The sequence below is a fragment of the Calidris pugnax genome, unplaced genomic scaffold, assembly GCF_001431845.1.
Source record: "Calidris pugnax isolate Ruff unplaced genomic scaffold, ASM143184v1 scaffold44, whole genome shotgun sequence".
In the NCBI taxonomy this organism is placed as follows: Eukaryota; Metazoa; Chordata; class Aves; order Charadriiformes; family Scolopacidae; genus Calidris; species Calidris pugnax.
The window spans coordinates 34,783,465-34,805,558 of record NW_015094506.1 but is presented as its reverse complement, the minus strand read 5'-3'; the positions used below and the strand labels follow the sequence as shown (position 1 = coordinate 34,805,558).

The 22,094-nt window shown below is 37.1% G+C and overlaps 1 protein-coding gene across 1 annotated transcript in view; it reads left to right on the top strand.

Moving 5' to 3' along the window:
• Window positions 1–22,094, top strand: part of CADPS2 (Ca++-dependent secretion activator 2) — a 294,288-nt gene that overhangs the window by 262,400 nt on the left and 9,794 nt on the right. Inside the window, exons 26-28 of the mRNA XM_014963349.1 lie at window positions 19–102; window positions 220–252; window positions 9,551–9,658. Coding sequence (XP_014818835.1) covers window positions 19–102; window positions 220–252; window positions 9,551–9,658 — 225 coding nt within the window. The remainder of the gene's footprint in view (window positions 1–18; window positions 103–219; window positions 253–9,550; window positions 9,659–22,094) is intronic.

Here is a 22,094-nt window from a genome sequence, read left to right as displayed (position 1 = left end):
TCTGTGCTTTTCCTCCAGGTTGTTTCAGTGTTGGAAGGTGTGCTGTCTAAATTGTCAAGATACGATGAAGGCACTTTCTTCTCATCCTTAGTTTCATTCACTGTAAGTGTTTGGATTCACAATAGGTCTGTTCTTCTTTTTTCTTTGCATAATTCTGAAATTGGGCACAGTCCATAGTAATAAGCACTTACTGTGTGTTTTATTTTTAATTTTCTACAGGTGAAAGCAGCTGCAAAGTATGTTGATGTTCCTGTAAGTACAACCCTTTACATTTTTTTTTTTCTAGTGTTCATAATAATTCAAAAAATCAGGGGTTTGTTAGCTTACATTTTTTACTGTTGACATTTTGCTTTCCTACAGAGATTCGTTATAGCTTTACACAGACTATTTAAACAGCCACTACAACCCTCGGAGGGCATTTCATTTCCCTCAAGCAACAAGTAACTCTCAAAGCAAAGCTTAGAAAGGTTAGTCTCAATGCACTTTTTCAGTTGTGGAAGAGTTGAGGTTTGTAACTTAGTTATTCTTTTGCAGGGATCTTTCCATCACTTGGCTAAATTGTTCAAATGTACCAGATAAGCACCAAGTAAAAGCACCATACTTGAATACTCATTATTTATTGATTTCATGCTTCAGGACTCAATCCTGCTTATTTAATCCCTTACTTGCTAAATCTGTATTTGATTTACCATTGCTTACGCAATATTTGTGTGGTAAAAAACTAAAAAGAGTAGCTGTTGGAGTTCTTCTATGCATCAAAGCAAAATTCAGCTATTAGAATATTTCAATTCGAGCATCACAGTAGAATATATTTTCTTTAAAAAAACAAGGAAGAAATTATCAAATAATGTCATTATCACTTATATAGCCTAATAAATATCCTTTGTTCTCTCAAAAATCTATATTTTCATCCCTTTTTTATGTGATTCTAAAACAATCTTATTTTCCAAGCGTAGCAAAACAATGACTAAAATTATTATGTTAATGACCATGCAAGAAATAAAATTGCAAATGTAGAGGAACACCAGACATGGTAGACTGTGTGGTGGCTAGAAATCCTTTCAGCAGTTCTATACTTAAAAATATGATACTTGCAAGCTTAAATTAATTATTTATTTTAAATCCAGGCAGCCGAAATAAAAATCTCTGTTTCTGGAATTTGTTATTTTGCTACCTTTGTATTAGCTTTATTCATAAGATAAAAAGCTGTAACATTTCTGTTCAGATGATGTTTTCAGAATTTTTTTCTTGTTTGGTTACGTGTGGACTTCTTGTTGAATTGTATAAATGCTCTTGTGTTTTATAAAACACAATCTTGCATTCAAAGGAATGACCTCATATCAAATCCAGTTAATTTAGAATACTTCTTGTTAATATATTGAGCTGTGGAGCTGCCACAAAAGGTCCTTGCTGAGGCACTTAAGACTGAAAAGCCTAAGGGAAAAAATTACTGAACAAACTAGAAATTCATTGACTTCTTTCAGATAACATGAAAAACTCTCCAAATAACATAGAACAGCTATGAGAAAGAGATGTCAAAGTCTTTTACCATTGGCCTGGATACGTTGATGTTGAAGTTCATGATAAAGATGAGACCAAAAAATACCTTTGCTGCAAGCTGAGGGGAATATTGTGAGTCAGGTCACACAGGGATGCACTGCTCCGGAGAGAGGGGAAGGCAGAGTGGGCAGGTGGTTGCTGGAGCCTCGTTGCCTTTCTCACATTCACTGAGTGTGTTGCTTGGCCTGAAGAGATGGCCAGATTATAGACAGGCTCTCACGTTCCTTCCATTTTTACAGCCCCTTTGCTTTTCAGCTCTCCCACACACCTCTCCCACAGCTCAAGATGTGAACTGGACTGTAGCACTAGAGTTGTAAACTACAGGTGTAAATGGTGCTTCAGGGATGCTGTGGATCTGACCAGGCAAACGTTTTTACAGGTTCTGGAGGACGTTTTTCCTGGGTTGAAGGAGTTTGGTAGGCTGGGGTTTGGTTTTGCTTCCTCACGTTCTTCCCCTCATTGTGAAGATGCAGTTGAGGCCAAGAAGAGCCGTTACTGTCGCAACTGACAGTGAGTGTCCAGTCTGACTAGGGTCTAAAATCACTGGTAGTGGAAGTTACAAATTCCAACTGCAAAAGGAGGCTGTAAGTCTTCACATTACAAGGTCCCCTGCTGGGCTCACAACTGAAGTGAGAAGTGGAGAGGGGAGCAGCACAGGGTGAGGAATTTATGCTGAGCTCTTGGTTGTGTGATGGTAACATAACAAGCCTACACTGGAGCTAATTAACTGCCTCGTGTGGCTGTATTTTGAACTGATAGAGTTTAAAATCTCTCTTGTCCCTCTTAACCATATAGCTGCATACGTGGAATTTAATTAAAAGTGACCACGGTAGGCCCTTTCTTTTGATACACTTGCAAATATGTACAAAATTGCACTTTGTTAGATGACGACATTCTGGCCCGTGCCCCACCTCCATTTGAGGATCTCGCTGGGTCACCTTAGGGCTGTCTTTGGGGTCCCTGAAACAGAGCTTGGTGAATCTGGGGGAGAAGGAGGGTGGGGGGTAGGGGGAGATGGCAAAAGGCCTTTGGGGCTTTTTTGAGTTTGTGAATTCAACAGAGGTTTTGATCTTTGATTACCAGGTTCAATATTTGGCAAAGAGGGGAAAATATGCTGGTTTATAGTGAAAGAAGAGGAAACTAACTAGACAAAAGAGATGCTATAAGAAAATGAAGGTAGTACTGAGCAGAATGTTTTAGAGAGAGGATGAAAGGTAGAGGGGATAAAGAAGTTAAAAGCTAAATAAAAATAGTAACAAATTCAAAAAGAAGGAGGACATTCTTGGATGATTCTTGGTCAATTTGAGGAAAAGGTTGATTCTATTAATATTGGGAGGGGATTTAGACATTAAATAGTTGGGCACAAAGATGCACACTCCCCAGAAGGCATGCTTCAACTTCTCAGGGCCAGGGTGGGAAATGTAGACACAGACCTGCAGTTCAGTTGGCAGATGTATTTGCAAAAGTGTTTCTATCTACCCTACTGTTCATTAATCTTGCCAGATAATTATGAATAACTCCATCCAAAAAAAAGAGTTTAATCCCAACTAGAATAGCTGTTTATGAGAACATTCAACATAAGCTTCCATTTTTCAGAATACCCTTTAGGAGTTGCGAGGAGCTCTCACTGCTTTCCCCAGCCAGTGCCTATAGGGCTATATGGACACTGTAATTGAAACACCAACAAAAATACTAGAAACAGTGTGAAATAACCCAGACTAGGAAGAGTAACAACAACGATGTAGCTGGTTGCTATTACACTCTTTTGTTGGTAATTGTCCCAGTATGCTAGACTCTGAAGTGAAGAAATTGTGGCTGCTGTGCACATGAAAGAAACCAAATGTTCGGAGAAAAATAACGCAAACATTACAAATGTAAGTGAAAATATACACATATATTTATACACTTACAAATATAAGCAAAGCATGAAGGATGCAATTTTTTCTCATGTTAATACTGTGTTTTGATGTTTGGGAATGCAGGACCTTATTTAAGTTACTTTTTTTAAAAAAAAAAAAAAACCTCACCTAAATCCGCTATAGATCTTTTTTAGTTTCTCTTAAAGCCCAAGCAATCTTTAGGAGATATAGAATGACAGTCTATTTTTATTTATTTTTTTTTTTAATATTTTCTTCACAAAGCCAGTTAATTAATGATAATAGGGAAAGAATGCAACAGAATTGAGGGGAAAAAAATATATATCATTAATCTCAAATGATTATTATTCCTCAACCATGCAGACAATTTCATTGTGTTCAGTTTCTCATCATGTAAGTCAGTTTCGCGCTCAAATAATTGTGTCTCTGGCTGGTCATTTCTACACACATTTGCCTCATTTACAAATACAACCAGAGCAATTACTCATACAAATTGAGCATCCAGTTACATGCATATTTATATACCGCTTTTTTTGTTCAGAAAGGTATGTTTAAATCCCTTTGTAGGGGCCAGTAATCTATGCCAGTCATTTAGAGGGCACAGAAGGAACCTAATCCTCCCTCACTTGGTGTAGGCCACCTGTCATACCAAGTGCAGCGAGGCCATTTGAAGGGCCGGGGGCTGACAGCAGTGCACAGCTCGCACAATGCCAGGCCTCTCCCTCCGCTCCTGCCTTTATGCGGGGATCAAAGGTATGAAAAGGGGCCTCACACATGTGCCAGCATTTGACTTATGGGGTCCTGTAGAGGCCAAAGTAGGAGCTCTGCCTCCTACCAGGCAGATACACATTGGGACCTTCCAGATACCGCCCTTCCCAAATATCATATTTGTACTGTGTGGCCTCATTCAGCTGGTTTTAAGAAGCGATTGACTTTTTCTGGGAAATCAGTGTTTATTCAGGTGAGGCTATACTGTATCATTCATTTTTAAGCAGGATTTACTTGGAGACCTCTGTTTAAAAATAAAGAGCACAGAACAGTCATTATCATCATGCTCAGGTCTCTCCTGCTTCCTCCTCCTCCGCTGTATACCCAAACTTGGAAACTAACCCTTCTGTTTTTAGATCCATAAAAAGAAGCTATTTCAAAATTGGAGGGAAAGCCCTGCATCACCTGTTTTAAGTCAGCAGTATTATTGAGATACCTCTTAAATGGAGTAGGAAACTTAAAATACAGTAGAACATGTGGGAAAAAACACATATTTTAATACCTGCTTTTGCCATAGGAACTGTAGCGTTTTGAAGATCTTTTTGCACTATGGAAAATCAAGATCCCAGTGCAGACACTCGCATGCCTGTGCTGCTCCATGAATACACATATATGAAAAAGTTTTTGCATAAATGCTTGCAGAATCACAGCTTAAGTTCTGCATTGACAGTTCTCAAAATACACACACTTAGCCTTTACCAAGGTTGCTTTTTCTTCTCCAAGAAGATGTATTAGAGGCACGGAAAATGCAATGTATTTTTTCATTTAAGCAAAATATTCTTTTTCATAACCTGTGAGAATAAGTTGTTTCCTTTGTAATAGATCAATTATACAAATGATGCATTTTGCTGCCTATCTTATGTATTTTGATTCGCAAGAAATTAAGGGAGCGGGGATCAAGTGTACATGAGTACAAGTAGTTTTGATTCCAAAAATATTTTAATGATACTTTAATTCTGTCCTTCCAAAGCCCAAGTGATGAGCCTTGCAGTATTTAGAGGAGAAATTTCAGGCAGTGAAATTTTCCAACGTGCTCTTTCGTTTGGTGGTGGACACTGAATAAGGAGCTCCTGTGTTTCTCACAATAGCCCCCTCCAGCTCATCACTCCTTTTCATTTCATTGTTACATCCACCCTGGCTGTAGTTAAAACGTCTCCCTCCAGGACGCAGGGGAGGGGAGGAGGGTGGAGAGGAGAGAAAACACAAAATGGGATGAAGTTTGTTATTATATAGTGAGTCTCTAACATCTGCTCTCATCTTTGAAACATTAATGCTTTTACAGGATAGCAACTAAAACTACATTTTTTTTCTTGGTAATACCAAGAATACACATTTGTTTAATACTCTCTGATGCTAAGAAATCTTCTGTGACAAATGCCAAAATGAGAATACACATAACTCAAACATTTACAAATGTACACGGTTTTTATTGAGATTCGTGACAAACTGTTGCACTGCAAAAAGCTGTGCAGAAAGTTAGGCATATCTCTGCTGTAGGAAAAGCCTAATATTAATGGCAGTATTAAGTTTGCTGCAAACCCTTCAGCAGCAAAATATTTGAACACCTGGAAATCAAGGCAATGCAGCAGTTCTTTTTCACTTGGTGCCTCAGGCAAATTTTGCCAGTGGGAGTGATGTGTGTCAATCATAATGCGGCTTCTACATCATCTTGGAAACTGGAATAATGCATTATAAAATGTGCCTCCTTGTTAAATAGACACTGTGATAGTGTTTTCCCGTTTGAAGGGGGAAAGTTAAGCTGTTTCTTCTTTATCTGAATTTGTTGCTATGAAAAAGTGCCTGTGGATCTGGACCCACCTACCAGTGAATAGTAAAAGAGACAACCTGCACCTGTGGGATTAGGTGCAGCAGCAGGAAGTAAGAGCACTTGCAGTATGTAATTAACAAGGATTTTATTTTTTTTTTTCCCAAACAGCATGTTCATCTTGCCAGGTTAACTAGTGATTAACCCTAAAAAAGAATGTGCTGAAGCCTACACCCTTGTTTAAACTCATTCACTCGCCAGTGTATTCAGTTACTTGTGTAACCAGCGACAAAGTAACCCTATTTACAACTCTTCATTTCCTGGTATTTTATTTGATGTCTTTGTGTTTCCAGTTTCTCCATTCATCTCTTTGTTTGGTTCTCTTTCATTTTCAGATAGGCAAAACATCTTGTCTGCTGTTCTGAATAAAACAAACCTACAATAACTTTGTATCTATCATAAAAAAACACTTTTTTTTTTCTTGGGGAAGTTTTCAGACAGAATACCTTTTTTACACTTATCTGGATAAATATACCAAGTTGAATTATTCTCCCAAAAATGTGCAAATAACTCTTTCTGGTTAATTTCAGTTGATGTTCTGCCAGAGATTCAGGGGAGCAGAATTTTTTATATTTGGTATAGATGTGGAGACTTAAGTCGGTCAGATGCCAGTAATAAAACACCCTTTGTGACAGTTACTTAAAACATATCTCAGTTTCTATTTGTTTGACTTATAAAGTGCATCCAATTGCTTAATTGTTGTTTGGTATTTTTATTCTACATTAACCTGGGTTTTTTTCTGAAGTTTAATAATCCAAAATGGAGCAAAAGAGGATCATGTAATCAGAGGTTCCCATCTAATATAATCCCTATTTAAAAACATGAAATATATAGCACTATGACTGTTTCGATGCTTATAATAGCTTTCTTTTCTTCCTTCACATGTTTAGAGAAAACAAATAAATTCAATGTATGCAATGTGGAGAGATAATGAAGTATTTGATATACTGTTGGCTTGTTCAATGTTTGATGTGTGTTTTGACCACCACGAGCAAAGATGGTTAACTTGCAATGATTTTGGTGAGGTTTTGAAGCAGATAGTCATACTTTTGGAGTACTGATAATCTTCCTTACCCAGACATATATCTACTGTCGGCAGACGCTGTTTAAAAGGAAAATTAATTTTTTTTTCCACAGCAATTTCAAAGATAATTATCCTGCACACATTAAAGAAGGATGAAGTGTTTTAAAGAACTGTAATTCTAATTGGTAAATGTCACCAGCTGTTGCAGTTACTCTTACTTGTGTATATTCTTTTAATGATTACACTCTTGTGCCACAAGCTACATGAAAATATATTCACTAGGTGTGAAATTCCCATATGTCACAGCTTCAAGACTAGGTAAACATCTCAAAGATAAGGGGAGAGTTAATGCTGATGGGAAATGTTATTTTTCTAGCTTTGGCTGTCTGCAAGATGAACATTTTTTTATTGAACTTAGTAAAAGAAAAAATTGCATGAATCAGAGAACCATTAGGTTTTAGCATGCAGTGAAAGATTCATTTATACATTTGAATACATATCTCCAAGAACTATAATCAGCCTTTGATTTGTTAGATTATCTCCTTTACCCACCCCTGGAGATTTCAAAATATTTTCCCATTATCCCTCCAAGTTAAAACTAGTCCAATTCCTATAAATTGCGTGTCAGGTTTTAGAAAGTACATAAGGTTTCAACACTGGTTGTTTTCTACCATCACAAATGAGTATACTAAGGTAAGATATGGAGCTTTCTGTTTTGAATCTCCTCTACTTTGTGATTTACTTTAATTTAAAAACGTTCCTGTCACATTTTAGTGAAGGCACATTTTTATGAAGGAAATCTATTCATTTCTGTGAACCAGGTTTTCCAACAGAAAACTGTTTTATCTATTGTAATCTTGATTTTTATTTCTGTGCTTAGGATCAAGGTGTGTAACTCAGATGTAAATATAGATTACCCTGCTTTTCTCTTAGGAGTTTCATGTAGGCATGTATGTATGTATGTGATTGATAAGTTTTTGAAATGAACTTTCATTGCCCCTGGAATGACCAATCCAAATGTGCAGGAGACATTTCAGTTTTTTGGTGTGAGTTTTGGAGATGCGAAGACTGTTAAACCAGCCCATTTAACTGTTACTTTTAAGAAACTGTTACTTTTAGGCCACTGATGCACACGCATAAATGAAAAAGAAAATCTTCTTGTTTTGGATTATATTCTTATATGTGTCCATGGTAGCTTCAGGAAAAAAGAGATGAAACTTATGATCCAGGAGGTTTCACTCACTGCAGTTTTGAGGGGAAATAGTTCTCATCCTGTTATCATAATGGCAGTTTCTAGACACGTATTAGTTTGGGCATGTTGCACCTTTCCTTCCCTCTTGTGCTCAGACCTGAGCACAAGATATATACATTATAATATATACATTATAATATATTACATACAAGATAATAAAGAATGAGAAAAATTAAAAATTATCTACTTGTGGACTAGAAAGAAAGCCTTAATATAAAATTATAGGTTAATATTTTAACTATATGAACATGTTTATATATACAGGCCTTTAAAATATGCTAAATATTTTACAGCTTTGTGTGTATGCTGTTTTCAGACAGTGACAGCTTCTGAGAAATAGAGATGATTTATGCCTGGGAATTCAGGGACTGGGTATAGCTGCTTTCCTCCTCCTTCCCTAGAGCTGTTACAAAGTCCATCTTAGGACATGAATCCTTTATAAAAAGCTTTGTGCTAAGGCTTGCTGTAAAGTACTATAAAACTTTTAGCCTTATTTTGCATGCCATGAACTTTAAAAACTATTATTTGGGAGCAAGTGATACTTTCACAGGCTTGCTCACACAGAGGGCATTTACAGAAGACTTTCCAAAGTGCTTGTGTTCATTCTTGGTTGCTGTTAGAGAAAAGTGAATTCCTGACCAGCTCTGTATATGCTGCCAGGAAAGGGGATGTTGCCGGCTGTCGGGGGCTTTAGTGTGGAACAACATTTTGTGTCTACAGAGGTCCAGAGGTCCCAGCTGGGAAATGCTTGAACTTAGTTTGAATCGGAATTAGTAGAAGCTAACCTCAAACACAAAATTCAGCTGTGCACTGGAAGCAAATCACAGCAAATCTGAGGTGATGCAAAAGGAACTGAATGCTTTTTTTCACCCTTTTCTTAATGTGATAGCAGGATCTGGACTTTGAAGGTGGAATAGGTCTGAGAGTCTCACTAATAAAAAAGGGGAAAATGTCCAAGTTTGCCATTGACATTGCAATAGCCAAGACTTCATTCCATTGCATATGACAATGTAGATTTATGACTCAAAGGACCCATAAATTATAACACTGAGAACTTTATTAATAGTGAACCCTTCTGAACTTGGTAACTAACCCAGAATTCCCAGCACTTTTAGTAAATACAGTTTATACATGTGTGAACGTTGTAAAAGAATCTGGGTTTTCGTTATGTTGAAGTATAACTTCTTATAAGTCTTAATTGTTGGGTGGTCTATCTCTTTCCCTTCCCACTACTTTCTCCACAGAAACCAGGGATGGATCTAGCAGACACCTACATTATGTTTGTTCGACAAAACCAGGATATACTTCGAGAAAAGGTCAATGAGGAAATGTACATAGAGAAGTTATTTGATGTAAGTAACTACCCATGCAAAGCTTGCTGGTATCACTACTACATTAGAAGGGATAAGCTACATTTTTATGATATTAAACAAGCAGTTCAATGTTCTTCCCTATGAATCATTTTTTCTTTTGCTTTTTATTTACCATCCTCAGTTGTCAAGGGGGAGCTTTCTTTAAACATTTTCTGCATTAAACTTTTAATTGGTAGAAGGCATAAATAAAATTGGTAGAAGATTATTATTTGAAATAGTAATTTTTCCACTGTGAGTAGCCCAATTTTATTCCATCTTCTGATTTTGGATGTGTTAATGGAGAAAGTGGGAGTGGTGTGGTTGCTGGACTTCTTCACAGACCTAATCTCCCTAAAATAAAGAACTCGTACATATCACTATCTGCTCGTGTACAGAAAGAGGCCAGTTATGCCAGGTACGTGTATGGCTTAGACTGGTGCTTTCATGGTATGACTTTTAGAATTTTATTTCGTTGATTTTAAGTTTAATATTTAGAATTTTTTAAAGTTGACCAAACATTTATTGAATTGTCAAACTCTTTTTCAAAATTGTAATTCTGCAAGTTCAGAGTAATCCTTCCTCAGCCTGTAGGCCCACAGATTGCCAGCCAGCCTGTATCTTTGCAAGAATTTCCCTTGGCTTTGATACTGGCTTCCACAGCCTCCCTCCACTCATCCCTTTACCTTGATTCCTCCTCTTCTTGTTAGAAATGATCACCTACTCTACCAGAATTTTCCTCATACAAGGCTCTTCATTAAGGCCAGTAGTGAGACCCGTGGGCATATTTCTGCTGGTTCAAGTTCAACCACTAATTTATATCTAGTGTGTCTCTTTCAGAGTTGTCTAAAGGAGAAGGTGTTAGGCATCTGAAATGGTAGCTTCTGTATAAATTCAAAGCACTACGCATGTAAAATATGTCTAAAATAAGAGTTATTTTATTATAAACTTGGATAAATTTACATGGCAATGTCAGTCACTTATAATTATGTAGGAATTTGAAGAGGAAAAGAATTTGTCTCTGGCACTGTGCAATGCAATTTATTACAAAACAAATTCTGGAACATAATACAGACTTTGAAATGTATTTATTTGTGTGTCATCTCCTAAGTATTTTAGAAAGCTTTGCTGGCAGTTTCATTTAATTATGCAAGTTACAGCAAATGTTTTCATAACAGCAATTCACAGCCTTTACTGTGACACTGCAGTTGTGGCAGTCACAGAAGGTCCCATAACATAGACTCTCAGCCATGGTATGTCATGTCAGTGTTTGTTGTTTGTTAGACTGGGTGGTCAAAATGAGATTTATCTCTCAGATTTTATATTTCCAGACACTCCCAGGCAGCTTTACAAAAAAAAGTATCATCTGTTTTAATAAGCTAAGTGCTAATATGTGTGAAAAGAATGATTTTATAAAAGCTTTGATGCCCTGCAGGGGTAGAAAAATTATCATCCATCCAGCTGGCACCTTCACAAAGTACTAAAACCATATTAGCAACTTCTGCTTCAGTTTGCTTTTGCACTGAATCTGCAAGCATATGTTTCATTTTCAAGTTTCTATTTTTTGTTTTTCTTTGGGGTTATTTTTGCTTATGTTGTAATTTTCTGAACGTTAATAAAATTATGTGCCTAAGGCCAAGTCTAACTCTCACTGGAGAGACCACGTTGACTTTGTTGATGTAGTGGGATTGGCCCAAGCCTTAGGCTATGTCCATAGCAGTAAACTGGCCGGGGCCTGGGCACAGGCCTGAGAACTAGCAAGTGGTTGTCCATACCATTCAGTCATCAGCATGGTTCCGGGGGCAGTTTTGGGTTAGCCCGACTAGCACTAACCCAAGGACAGTGCTCGGAACAATGGGGTTAGGATGGGTCAAGGACCTCTTCCCAGGCCTCAGAACAATTGGGTTAGGATGGGTCAAGGACCTCTCCCAAGTTTCATTTCAGCAATCAAGCTTTTCAGCACAGGGAGGCATCTCCTGTATGGATGCAAGTCATGACATAGCACTTGCCTTTTGAGACCCAAAACCATTCCTGTCCCCTTTTACTGAGTAATACGCATTGTGTGCTGTCATGGCCAATGCTTGTAGCTGTAAGGAAAGATAAAAAAGATGTACATAATAAGTATTCTGTATATCAAATATCTATTTGTAACTTTATTTTTTCTTTATATATGGTGGTATCACATTTCTACTTAACATCACACTGGAACCTATAACCAATTGAACAGATTCAGATAAATGCATTAACAAATATGTAAGCTCATAGAGTACAGAAAAAATAAAACTCTGTTAACTCACCATTCCTGAGATTAATTAAGATTTAGAACAGTATGATTGAGCAAGATTTGGCCCATGATTTTTGGAAGGGTTTTTTTTAAATTAGTGATATAACAAAACCTAGATACTGTTTATAAATTCAGTTCTATCAAGTTATATTTCAATAGAAAGAATAAGATATATTCACATTTTTATGTAAATATACTTCAAGCCATTCAACTGGCTGCAGTTGTAGATCACACTTGATTTCCCTTAAAATACATTATATTTGTGTCAGGTAAGAAATAAGCCAAGCAAAATAGGAAAGGTGCATATCTGTGCTTCAGCCAGGGAAACACCTCCTCCAGAATAACCAAAACCCAGACTATTCTATGTACTAGAGGTGTTAGTTATAAATATAGACAAGATCAGGCCTCAGACACTATTTTAATGGCAAAAAAAATGTATAGTTACAAACTCCTTGTGCATATTTCATTGACTTGATTCAGGGCTGCTATATACTAACAGCTATTACAGTGACCAAGAGAACAAGATGTCTATCATAACAAAGAATATAATTTAAAATTAAGAATAGTATGGATACAAGAACAAATGTCCACCAGTGGGTCACAATATGTTACAGCTAGAAGTTGGAAAATTTTCTATCAATCTGAGAAGTCTCAAACTAGGGAGAAGACAAAAAATGTGCATTTATGGTGCTTGGTAAGCCTGGAAAAGCATTGCCACACTATACAAAACGTGAAAATTGCGAGAACGGAATTTAAGCTTGTGCTATGAATCCATACATATGAGAGAGGCTCAAATATCCAGGGGACTTTGAAAGAAGACTGGGCTGTTAGTTTTTTCTGCACCATTTTTAAGCCATTTAAATCCTATGCTTCAGTACCCGTGCTGATCATGCAGCAGAATCAAGGTGATTATTTTTTGGCTTCCTTTCTTCTGAAAAACTTGGCTTCTGGGTGCATTTCATTCTTATCTCCTCCATAAGGGAATACAGACACCACACAGAATAATATGGCTTAGTGCTCCTGATAGCACTGGTCTCTCCCAGCTCAGGATGCTGATGTTCTCAAAATTAGTCACCAGATTTGGAGTCGCGAAGAGTTTTTACTTGGTCAGTTTGCCCAAAGACACAGGTCTTTTTTGTCTTCCTTCGCAGTCTGGGACATGGTCTTTTTCTAAGATCAGCTGGGAATTTTACCTATCAAATTTCTTCCTGTCACCAGAACTCAGGACATATATCTCCTCCTCTCATGCTGTAGCAGCTTATATTTGTGAGGGGTTTTTTTGTTTCTTTGTTTGTTTTTAGCACCACAGATCTTAAAGAACACTAGAAAGGTTTTGCAATGCGTTGAACATGTGGATGTTCTCCAGCAGCTCTCAGTTAAATGTCTGATCCATGTTCATGATTTCTGAAGCCTTAATTCAATGAGTGATCCATGTGAACCCTTCCAATCCCATACTCCACTGAAGTAAACTAAGACAATTAAGTTATATTGGCACAAGTTTCTCTAATTAACTCAATTAATAAAGCAAACTTTTCTAACGTTGGTGACTCAGGTAGATTCAATGTGCAACAACAAAATCATGAAGACAGGCACTACAGTGTTTGTTTAATTATTACAATTTTTAATTAGGATTAAAAGCATCACCCACAAAAACTTTTCTAAAGTTTAATCACCTAAACCAAGTATTCATTTTTTATAATAATGTTTAGTAAAATGTTTTAGAAACAAAGTTGTGCTTAAATTTCTTTTTTTTTGAACCAGCATTTGAAGAAAAGGCTGTAAGAGTAGCAGTTGGTGAATGGGAAAATGAAGTGTTTAGAATGGGATTACACAAACATAGAATAATCTAAAATATTACAAATATTATTAAGGCCCCTTTTTATAAAGATAATCTGCTTGATAGATGACGTAAGAACAACTGTGCGGGCTATCAAGGAACAATGCTGAGTATCTGACCACAAAATTAACAGATTTAAAAATTATCTGACTATGAAATTCCCTTGGGGTCCGGTTCTAGACTGTCAAAATCAATGGGAATTTTACCATTAACCTTAATAAATGCAGTGCTGTGTCCATAAACATGCCAGGTTATCATCAGTGGCTACACTTAGATTCGTGTTTCTACCTGAATTTTTGAGATTGGACTAATAAATCTTGAACTCTGAGCATTTTAAATTACATTAGATTTATAAATTAAAAACCCTTTCCTTTAAAAAAAAAATAATGGATTTTGTTAACAAACTAGCTTAAAAAAGACAAGCCATTTTGCATAAAGCTCTGTTTAAAACATCAATGCAATACTTACTTTTTGTAGTAATGTATAGTTCCTAAGTGCCATTTCAGTAGATTCTCACTTTCTGCTAATTGCAGATGAAATGTGGATATTCTTGTCTAAACACAGGCAAAAAAAAATCTATTTAAAACATTTTTGTTTCAAAACCATTCTTATTTTATTTGCCATTAAGAGCATTACCTTGTAGGTTGTGTTGGTTCTGTTGTGAAAAACTTATGGTATAAACAGATATATGATTCCAATTTTATTAAGACTATATATACAATGAAATTGTTATGTAATAATTGATTGCTGCTTTGAGAAATAAAGAATGGTTTAAGAGAACAGTTGCAACATATCGATGTTTAGCCATTGATACAACTTAAAGGTTTTCCAATTCTTTTAGGCTTTAATTTCTGGGAAGGGTGTGCACAAGCGTACCATAAACACATAATATAGTTAGTGTGTGCATCCTGGAAAGGTCGGCATCAACAAACAGGTCCCATCGTTATCTTGTACAACTGCAGCCCTGATTGCCCATCTCTTCTGAGTGTTAAACTGGTGTGGTGTGGCTGAGTAGTGTGTTGACTTCACAGGGACTGCTCACGTAGGAGAACGTCCTTGGGATTGTGGCCTCGTGCAGGGTAAGAAATGTTAATGGCAGGGGACTCATACAACTTTCTTTGAGGTGCAGAAAGACAGAGTGTCTTTACGAGTAGTATAAATGCTTAAGCACACCAGATTTACGTAGCTGCTTTTTGGCTTTTGTATTTCAAAAGTTCAAATGTAATGTGATATTCTTTTCCTGTCAAAAAAAAAAAAAAATTCTTGTATTTTGTCTGGAACATGAATTAAATGCTAGTAGTGTTTCCATATCACAGTCATTATTTTCTTTTTCCATTAGTAGCAGGGATGGACAATTTAAGTTCAATGATGTACTTGAGGTTATTTGAGGTAGTAATTATTCTCCAAAGATTACTGTGACACGCACTTCATTCTGTGCCTAAATGGAGACATGAAGTACTCATTCATTTCTGTTTGCCATCATATCTGCAAGTACATTTTTAACAAATGCTTTATTCAGTTGCATAATTTCTATAAGTTTTCTGATCTTTTACAAAAAATGTGTTAAAAATGTGCAAATGCTTCTCCCTGGCAAGTGAGTTAATCTTCAGCTGGTGTGAGGCAGCTAAGAGGCAGCTAATAACTCTCACTTATTTTAAACATAAGAGTTTTCTCTAGTACCAACCCCTTGTGCTGCCCATGCCTACCTCAGAAAGTACCACTACTGTAGTATTTAGTCTTCAACAATATTTTTCTAGAAAACTTCAATTGTGATTTTTTTCTCATTCTCGAATTGCTTCCTGTCACGTTAATTTTAATAAGTGATCTTCATTTTCATTGTTATGTAATTATTTGCAAGTGTTTGACAGAAGGTCTACTTTTTGATCTAGCTTATATGCCAAGGCAACTTCAGCAAGTTGAGACTAGGTAGGACTGGTTAAAGGCCACATCTGAATCAAAAGCTGTGTTTGTATTAACCTCTGAGAAACATGAGAGGACCGTGCCTAATTACTCAAAAGAGACTCAACAAAAATGGATTGTAGCTTGTTGATCTTCTTATTTCTTTGATAACTCAGAATAATCTTCAAGAAATATGTGGGCTTCTTTCTCAGATTCTTGAAATTTGATCACAGTGCAAAATTGTCCTTTGGCGCAAACCCAGAAATACACATCTTTGCATGATGCACCTGGACATATGTGGCAGGTCTGGTAGAATCAGCTAATTAACAACACAGGCTTAAACAGGCACCTCATCTGGCAGTGTAGTTAGTTGCCTGATGGTGCTCAGCAGGATTTGGTAGTGCTTTTTATTTTTCTATCCTAATGGTCTGCTGCCCACCTAATTTTGCCTTATTGTCAGCCACTACTTACCGCAGCTTGAGGCCCTCCCAGGAGGCTAAATTATTATCAAAGGATTAGGGAGATGTAGCCTTGCAGCTCTGACATTTCTGATTACTTGTCTATGCCAGAACACTAATTAGCTGTGACTAATTAAGAAAAATGTTCCTGCCATAGAAAACCATTTAAAAGAACTGAGAAGTAGAAAAGCAATTGAAAAGCTGAGCAGTGCTCAGATTTGCCGATGCTCTTTAGATTTTCACCAAAGTCTTAACTCACCTTTAATTATGTGTAATATTTTATAGGGAAAATAGAAAGCTCTTGATATGAGAGCCACTCCACAGTTTTCTCTTGATCTAAAGATATTCTTGTAATTTTAAAACAGTTTATCATGTCTTTTTTGGTAAAAGAAAAAATTTTAGAGAAAACTGTCTACAGGGTCACCAGTTGTGGACTGAAAAAGTGGATTATATTAACATGCTCAAATATATGAAACTATTCTGCAAGATGGAAGCAACATCTTGCAATTTTACTGTTCAAAGTCTTTTCAAAGTTCATTACATTATTCCTGATGTTTTCAAGTAGATTCAGCTCATTTTTGGGAGGTAGAAATCTATAAAACAACAGTTCATTTGAAAGCTGAAAAATGTAATTTCTCTCTGATTTTGTATACGTTTCCTTTAATTTTATTTTTTTTTTCCTGCAATACGCTGAGAAAAGGAGTGCTCGCTCCTGGAGGGTGCTGATTATGCTGCTATGAATCCAGCAAAACTCAGTACTGTTGAAATCAACAGGACAACAACACACTTAAAGCAAAGCATGTGCTTCAGAGTTTGCTGCTTCAGGATCAGAATATTCAGCACTTTGTAAGCTGTTTTACACTGGAGGAAACCATGACACAATGGCTGGGTTTGATATCTTTTTGATATGATACATTTCCCTGCGTTTTCATTTTTTATGCCATTTTTTATTTCTGAATTTCCATCTTGTTGGGTATCAAAGAGCCCAGAAATATATAGAAAAGGTTTTCTCAAGATATTATGTATCCCATAGTCCATTCTGCATTTATATTCATGGAATGAATGTCTGACACCATTTTCACACTAATTCAATCATATTATTTAAATCTTCCCAATGAGGCAGTAAGAGACTATGAAATAGATATTCTGGTGTCTTGTTAAAAGAGCTCTTTGGGTATAAAAGGGAAATAGAGGATTATTTTTCAGGGCAATAAATCTCATATCATGATAATCAAAATTTCTTATGCTGTCCTGTCTCCGAATTTCCCTGACTTCTCCGAGAAGCTCCCTTTTCTTGGACAGGAAAAAAAAAAAAAAAAAAAAGAAAAAAAGAAACCAAACCAACAAACGTATAAATTTCTATAAAAAGGCAATTTAAAATCTGCATCATGAGTCAAAAGAGGAAAAAAATGGAAAAAAAATCCCAAACCCAAGATTTTAAATCCCATCTGATTTTTTTTCTGAGGGAATTTTATCAGGGTGGAACTACAAGGGGGTTTTGCTTGTTTGTTTGGGGAGGGGCTATAACGTTGGGAGCTTCCAGTACAGTTTCTCCATAGACCTTTCTGGTCTATACTGTTCATTCATTTATTTAACTTAGTTAAATGCATCTATCCATCACTCACAGTATCCATTCACTAAAAACAATCACAATTCTATCAAATAAAAGAGAACTCCTTCCAACATCCAGGCACAATTTAGTCCTTTAACCTTTTTATCCTGCTAGGCACAAAGTAGCAGCATCTCATTCCAGGCACTGCATTTTTATTTTTTTCTTATCTAGGTGGCTTGAAATGTGTCTAGCAACTTAATGGAATCAATTGAGCGTGGACAACTATAAAAATATAAAATAGCACTGAAACTTTAGATGAGTCTGTCAGTAAGTGTTAACTATGGCTGCAGCTTTCACATTCTACGCAGTCAGGAGAAATCAATAAGGATTGTACCATTTATATTGTCTTATCTAATGTTTGTTCACCATGAAGTGCCAGGCACAAGCACCATCTAGGGAATATTGATTTCTTGATGTACTGTAATTCACACACGTATAAACAGCAGGAGAACCTTGTGGTTTCTCAAACCTTACTTGCGGGTTTGATATTTATACTTGTATTTCATTTTGGGTCAAGCTTGGTTTAAAAAGGAAAATAAAGCAAACCTCGGCGTAAGTGTTCGCAAATAGACACACAACCACATTGTTGATCATATTACAAGAAAAATAGTGCCAGAAAGAGTAAGAATAATCTAGTTTTACTATAATGAGTCTGGAGTAACAGAAAGAGATTGCTGTGTGTTGTAAATCAAAATAGTACCAGGTGAGGATGCTGCAGAGTGCTCTGACAAAAGTCAGTAATTCATCAGTGGAAAGAGCTTCTTAACCTGTTTGATCACAGGGGACTGGAGCTTTAGTGCTGACTTAAATGTGCAAAAGCGTTGACCTATATAAAGCTGATTTCTTTTAGACAATTTTCAAGTGTTTCATCATATATTTTCTTAATTTACATGGCATTGACTATCCTTTGTATTTTACTGTACTAAAAGTGTTTACAATGTGCAAGAAAAACAGTACAAATAAAGAATAGAAAAAACAGCTAAAAAAAAAAAAAAAAAGCAGCGTAGCTGTAAAATCTGCGTAGCTGAAAGACTGCACCTGGGCAATAGGGTCAGAGATGGAAAGGAGCAAACCAGGCACATGCCCAGTCCGAGGACACTTTCTCCAGAGAGATGGGAGGAGGAGAGAAGGGAAGAGGGAGAGGCAGGAAGCTGGACCTGTGCTCTGCCTCAGCACTGCTCAGCGTGGTGCCCGGTCGGTGGGGTGTAGGAGAGGAGGGCTCCACCACTGCACAGCTCCCTGGCAACTCCACAGCTGCATCCAGCCCCATCATAGGCCACCACAATTACGTAGGGAGTAAAGGGATGATGAACCAAGATTGCTGGGGTGGAAAGAATTGAGCTTCACCCAGAGGATGTTTTAAATGCTCTAATTAAAATACGTACTTGACCTCATGCCACATGGAGCAAGGAGTCTAAATAGAAGACTCTAGGACAGGAACTACTAGTGTGAGTGTAAAAGCTACAACACTGAATGTGGCCCAGCTTCGGTCCACTTCACTGTTGGTACATGGTACAGAGATTATGAATATACTCACCCTAAGGGAGGGATGCAGCTCACAGGACCTGTGGACCGTTTGCCAATGCCTCACCCCAGGGTCTCCCCAAGGAGTCCCGGAGGACTGGGCAAAAGTAGGGGTAGGTGTCTCAGTTACATCTTACAGGCAGACTAAACCTGGACCTTTAACCTTACTAACGTTATGCATGCAGTAAATCTAGTAGATTTAGACTAGGTATTAGGAAGAAATTCTTTACTGTGAGGGTGGTGAGGCACTGGAACAGGTTGCCCAGAGAAGCTGTGGATGCCCCATCCCTGGAAGTGTTCAAGGCCAGGCTGGATGGGGCTTTGAGCAATCTGCTCTAGTGGGAGGTGTCCCTGCCCATGGCAGGGGGGTTGGAACTAGATGATCTTTAAGGTCCCTTCCAACTCAAACCATTTTGGATTTGAAGGCTGCTTACATTTGTGCAGCTAAGCAACATTCATAGGGTTTTTAAAACTAGAGCCTGATAGCAAGAGGTGAGTGTTATAGCGAGTAACAACTTGGTCATTTTGCATTATGTTCATTTTTTTATTTTGAAGATCCAAGCTGGCTTTCATTTCAAGGTCATTCAAGTGATGTTCCCCATTCTGTGCCTTGGAGGATGTTTGCAGATATACCCAAACTGCAGCACAACACACAGTGCAGCAAGACTGACAGTGTTTGCACCAGAGAGTTTTAGCACCAGAATAACCTAAGGAAGAACCATTCACAGATGCACTGTGTATCCGGAGGGGAGTAGGGAAACTGTTTGTGTGGTTAGTCTCTCGCAGTCGTGAGCATTATGTTAGTACCTGGTGTTTAAAATCACAGCAGCAACATTACATATGTCCAGATACAAAAGGAAGTTATGCATGTATAATTTTGCAAACCTCCAGTTTCCAACCACATCTACCATATGTGAAGAAGCCAGAAAAAAAGGGAAGGTCACAAATATTGTAAAGGAGCATAAATATTGTAAATTGCTGTTTAGCAAGCAATATACAATGCAGGGAGTGATGAGTACTGTATGTTTTGTATTAAAGTGTATATTTATTTGTCAATTGGCAGCAGTTCCATAGCAACTAGCCAGCTTCTAATTATAAGCCTAAAATATGAAAAATTTGCTTTCCTCCTAAAAGATAAGTTTTTCATGTGTGAGATGTTCTTTGTTATTTCAGAACATTATCATTTTTGCCTGGAAGTTTCAAAGATGCTTAATAGGCTTTTAGGTGAGCCCGTTCTCTCTTTTCTTCTCATTAGCGATTTCTGAAAACTAGCCTACCTAATTTCTTTCCTTGTATCACCAAAATACCTCATCCAGCAACTGTTCACTTGTTTGTTGTCCTGAGTCCTGCTGAACAGGGTCTTTCCATCAGGGTTTGGGTTCCTCTTCCTGTTGAGCTCCTTTCCCTTTTCTCCCGATTGCTTTGGGAGTGCCAGTGGGAATCCTTCATTCAAATAGGCAGGGAAGAGACAGACTAAGGACTAAAGTGTTTGTTTCATCAATTAGCTATTCTTAAGAAAAACAAAATGGTTTTCGAGCTCCCTAGGAAGTTCATTGGAGTAACAGCACATAAAAAGGCAGAAGGAAACCAAAGGAAGAGTCCCACTGGAATAAAGAAAACCTTTCGTCCTTGGCCAAGCAAGGGTGCAAGGGGCAAGTTAACTCTCCTACAATCACATAGGTGCACCCACCCCTCAAAAAAAAAAAAAAGTACGATTTGTACACAAGCAGAGTTTGTAATTTGAAATGAGCAAGCTAAAGAACTCTTGGTGCTGATCTCTTAATCACAAGAAGCATGAGTGTTGAATCAGGCGGCAGTATGTGGTTTCTTTCTTATGTTTCCTTTCCTGGTACGCGTAGCTGTAATTTAGGCTGTGAACATTTTTGCACATTCCCAAGCCAAAGTTCAAAACTTGGCTTAGCATTTCAGGCCTAGAGGGGGCCTGAATATTACACTCAATATTGATTTAATCATTTGCATTTTCTAGATGAAGGGCTTTTAAATGTCTGATTTTTGGTGTAGGGGAAAGGCTTCATTTGTACTGCCTGCTAATCCTATGGATTTTCCACTTGTGCTTAATTTAATCTTCATTTCTTTCAGGTTGTTTTTTTTTTTAAATGAAAATTCCTAGGGAAAAAAATTGCAAAAATAATAAAAAGAGTGACATCATGATGACCCCCAAAACAAATATTATTATTCTTAAACTTTGTGAACATTGAAGAAAGTGCAAAATTAAGCCCCCAAGCTTTCCAGGTGTAACATTTGCATATTAATGGATAAATACTATTACTGGATGAAAGGTAAAGTCTGTTAAAACATCCTTTCAGTTTTGTATTTGTATGGATTGTATTTTATATGTTGTAAATAATAATAAAAGTAATGGGCCCTGATATAGTAAATATACAGTAAGTGAACACATAGGTAAGGAGATCTTGATTGGTGCTCATGAAGTGGAGATACAATTCCAACTCTTGGCACAGTTGTAATATCAGTGTTTCCCTCTATATTAATTTTGCTATCAAATTTGTGCCACATCAAAAATTTTTGCGTGTCATGGCAGTGCCTTGAATCAAAAAGGGGAGATTTTTTTTCATTTTTCAGAGAAATAATGTAAACTTCTTTGATGTTCTAAGCAGAAAGATTATTATCTTGCCAAAAACCAAACAGCTAGAAGTATTAGGGTAGCTGTAGGACTATCCAGCCTACAAGTGTACTTGAAAGTTTTATTGTATCTAGAGATGGTGTAATTTTTATGTCTGCAGTCAGAGGCCAGCTAAATTACTACTTCTGCCAACTGAATCTTGCTGTCTCTATGTAGAGGCACA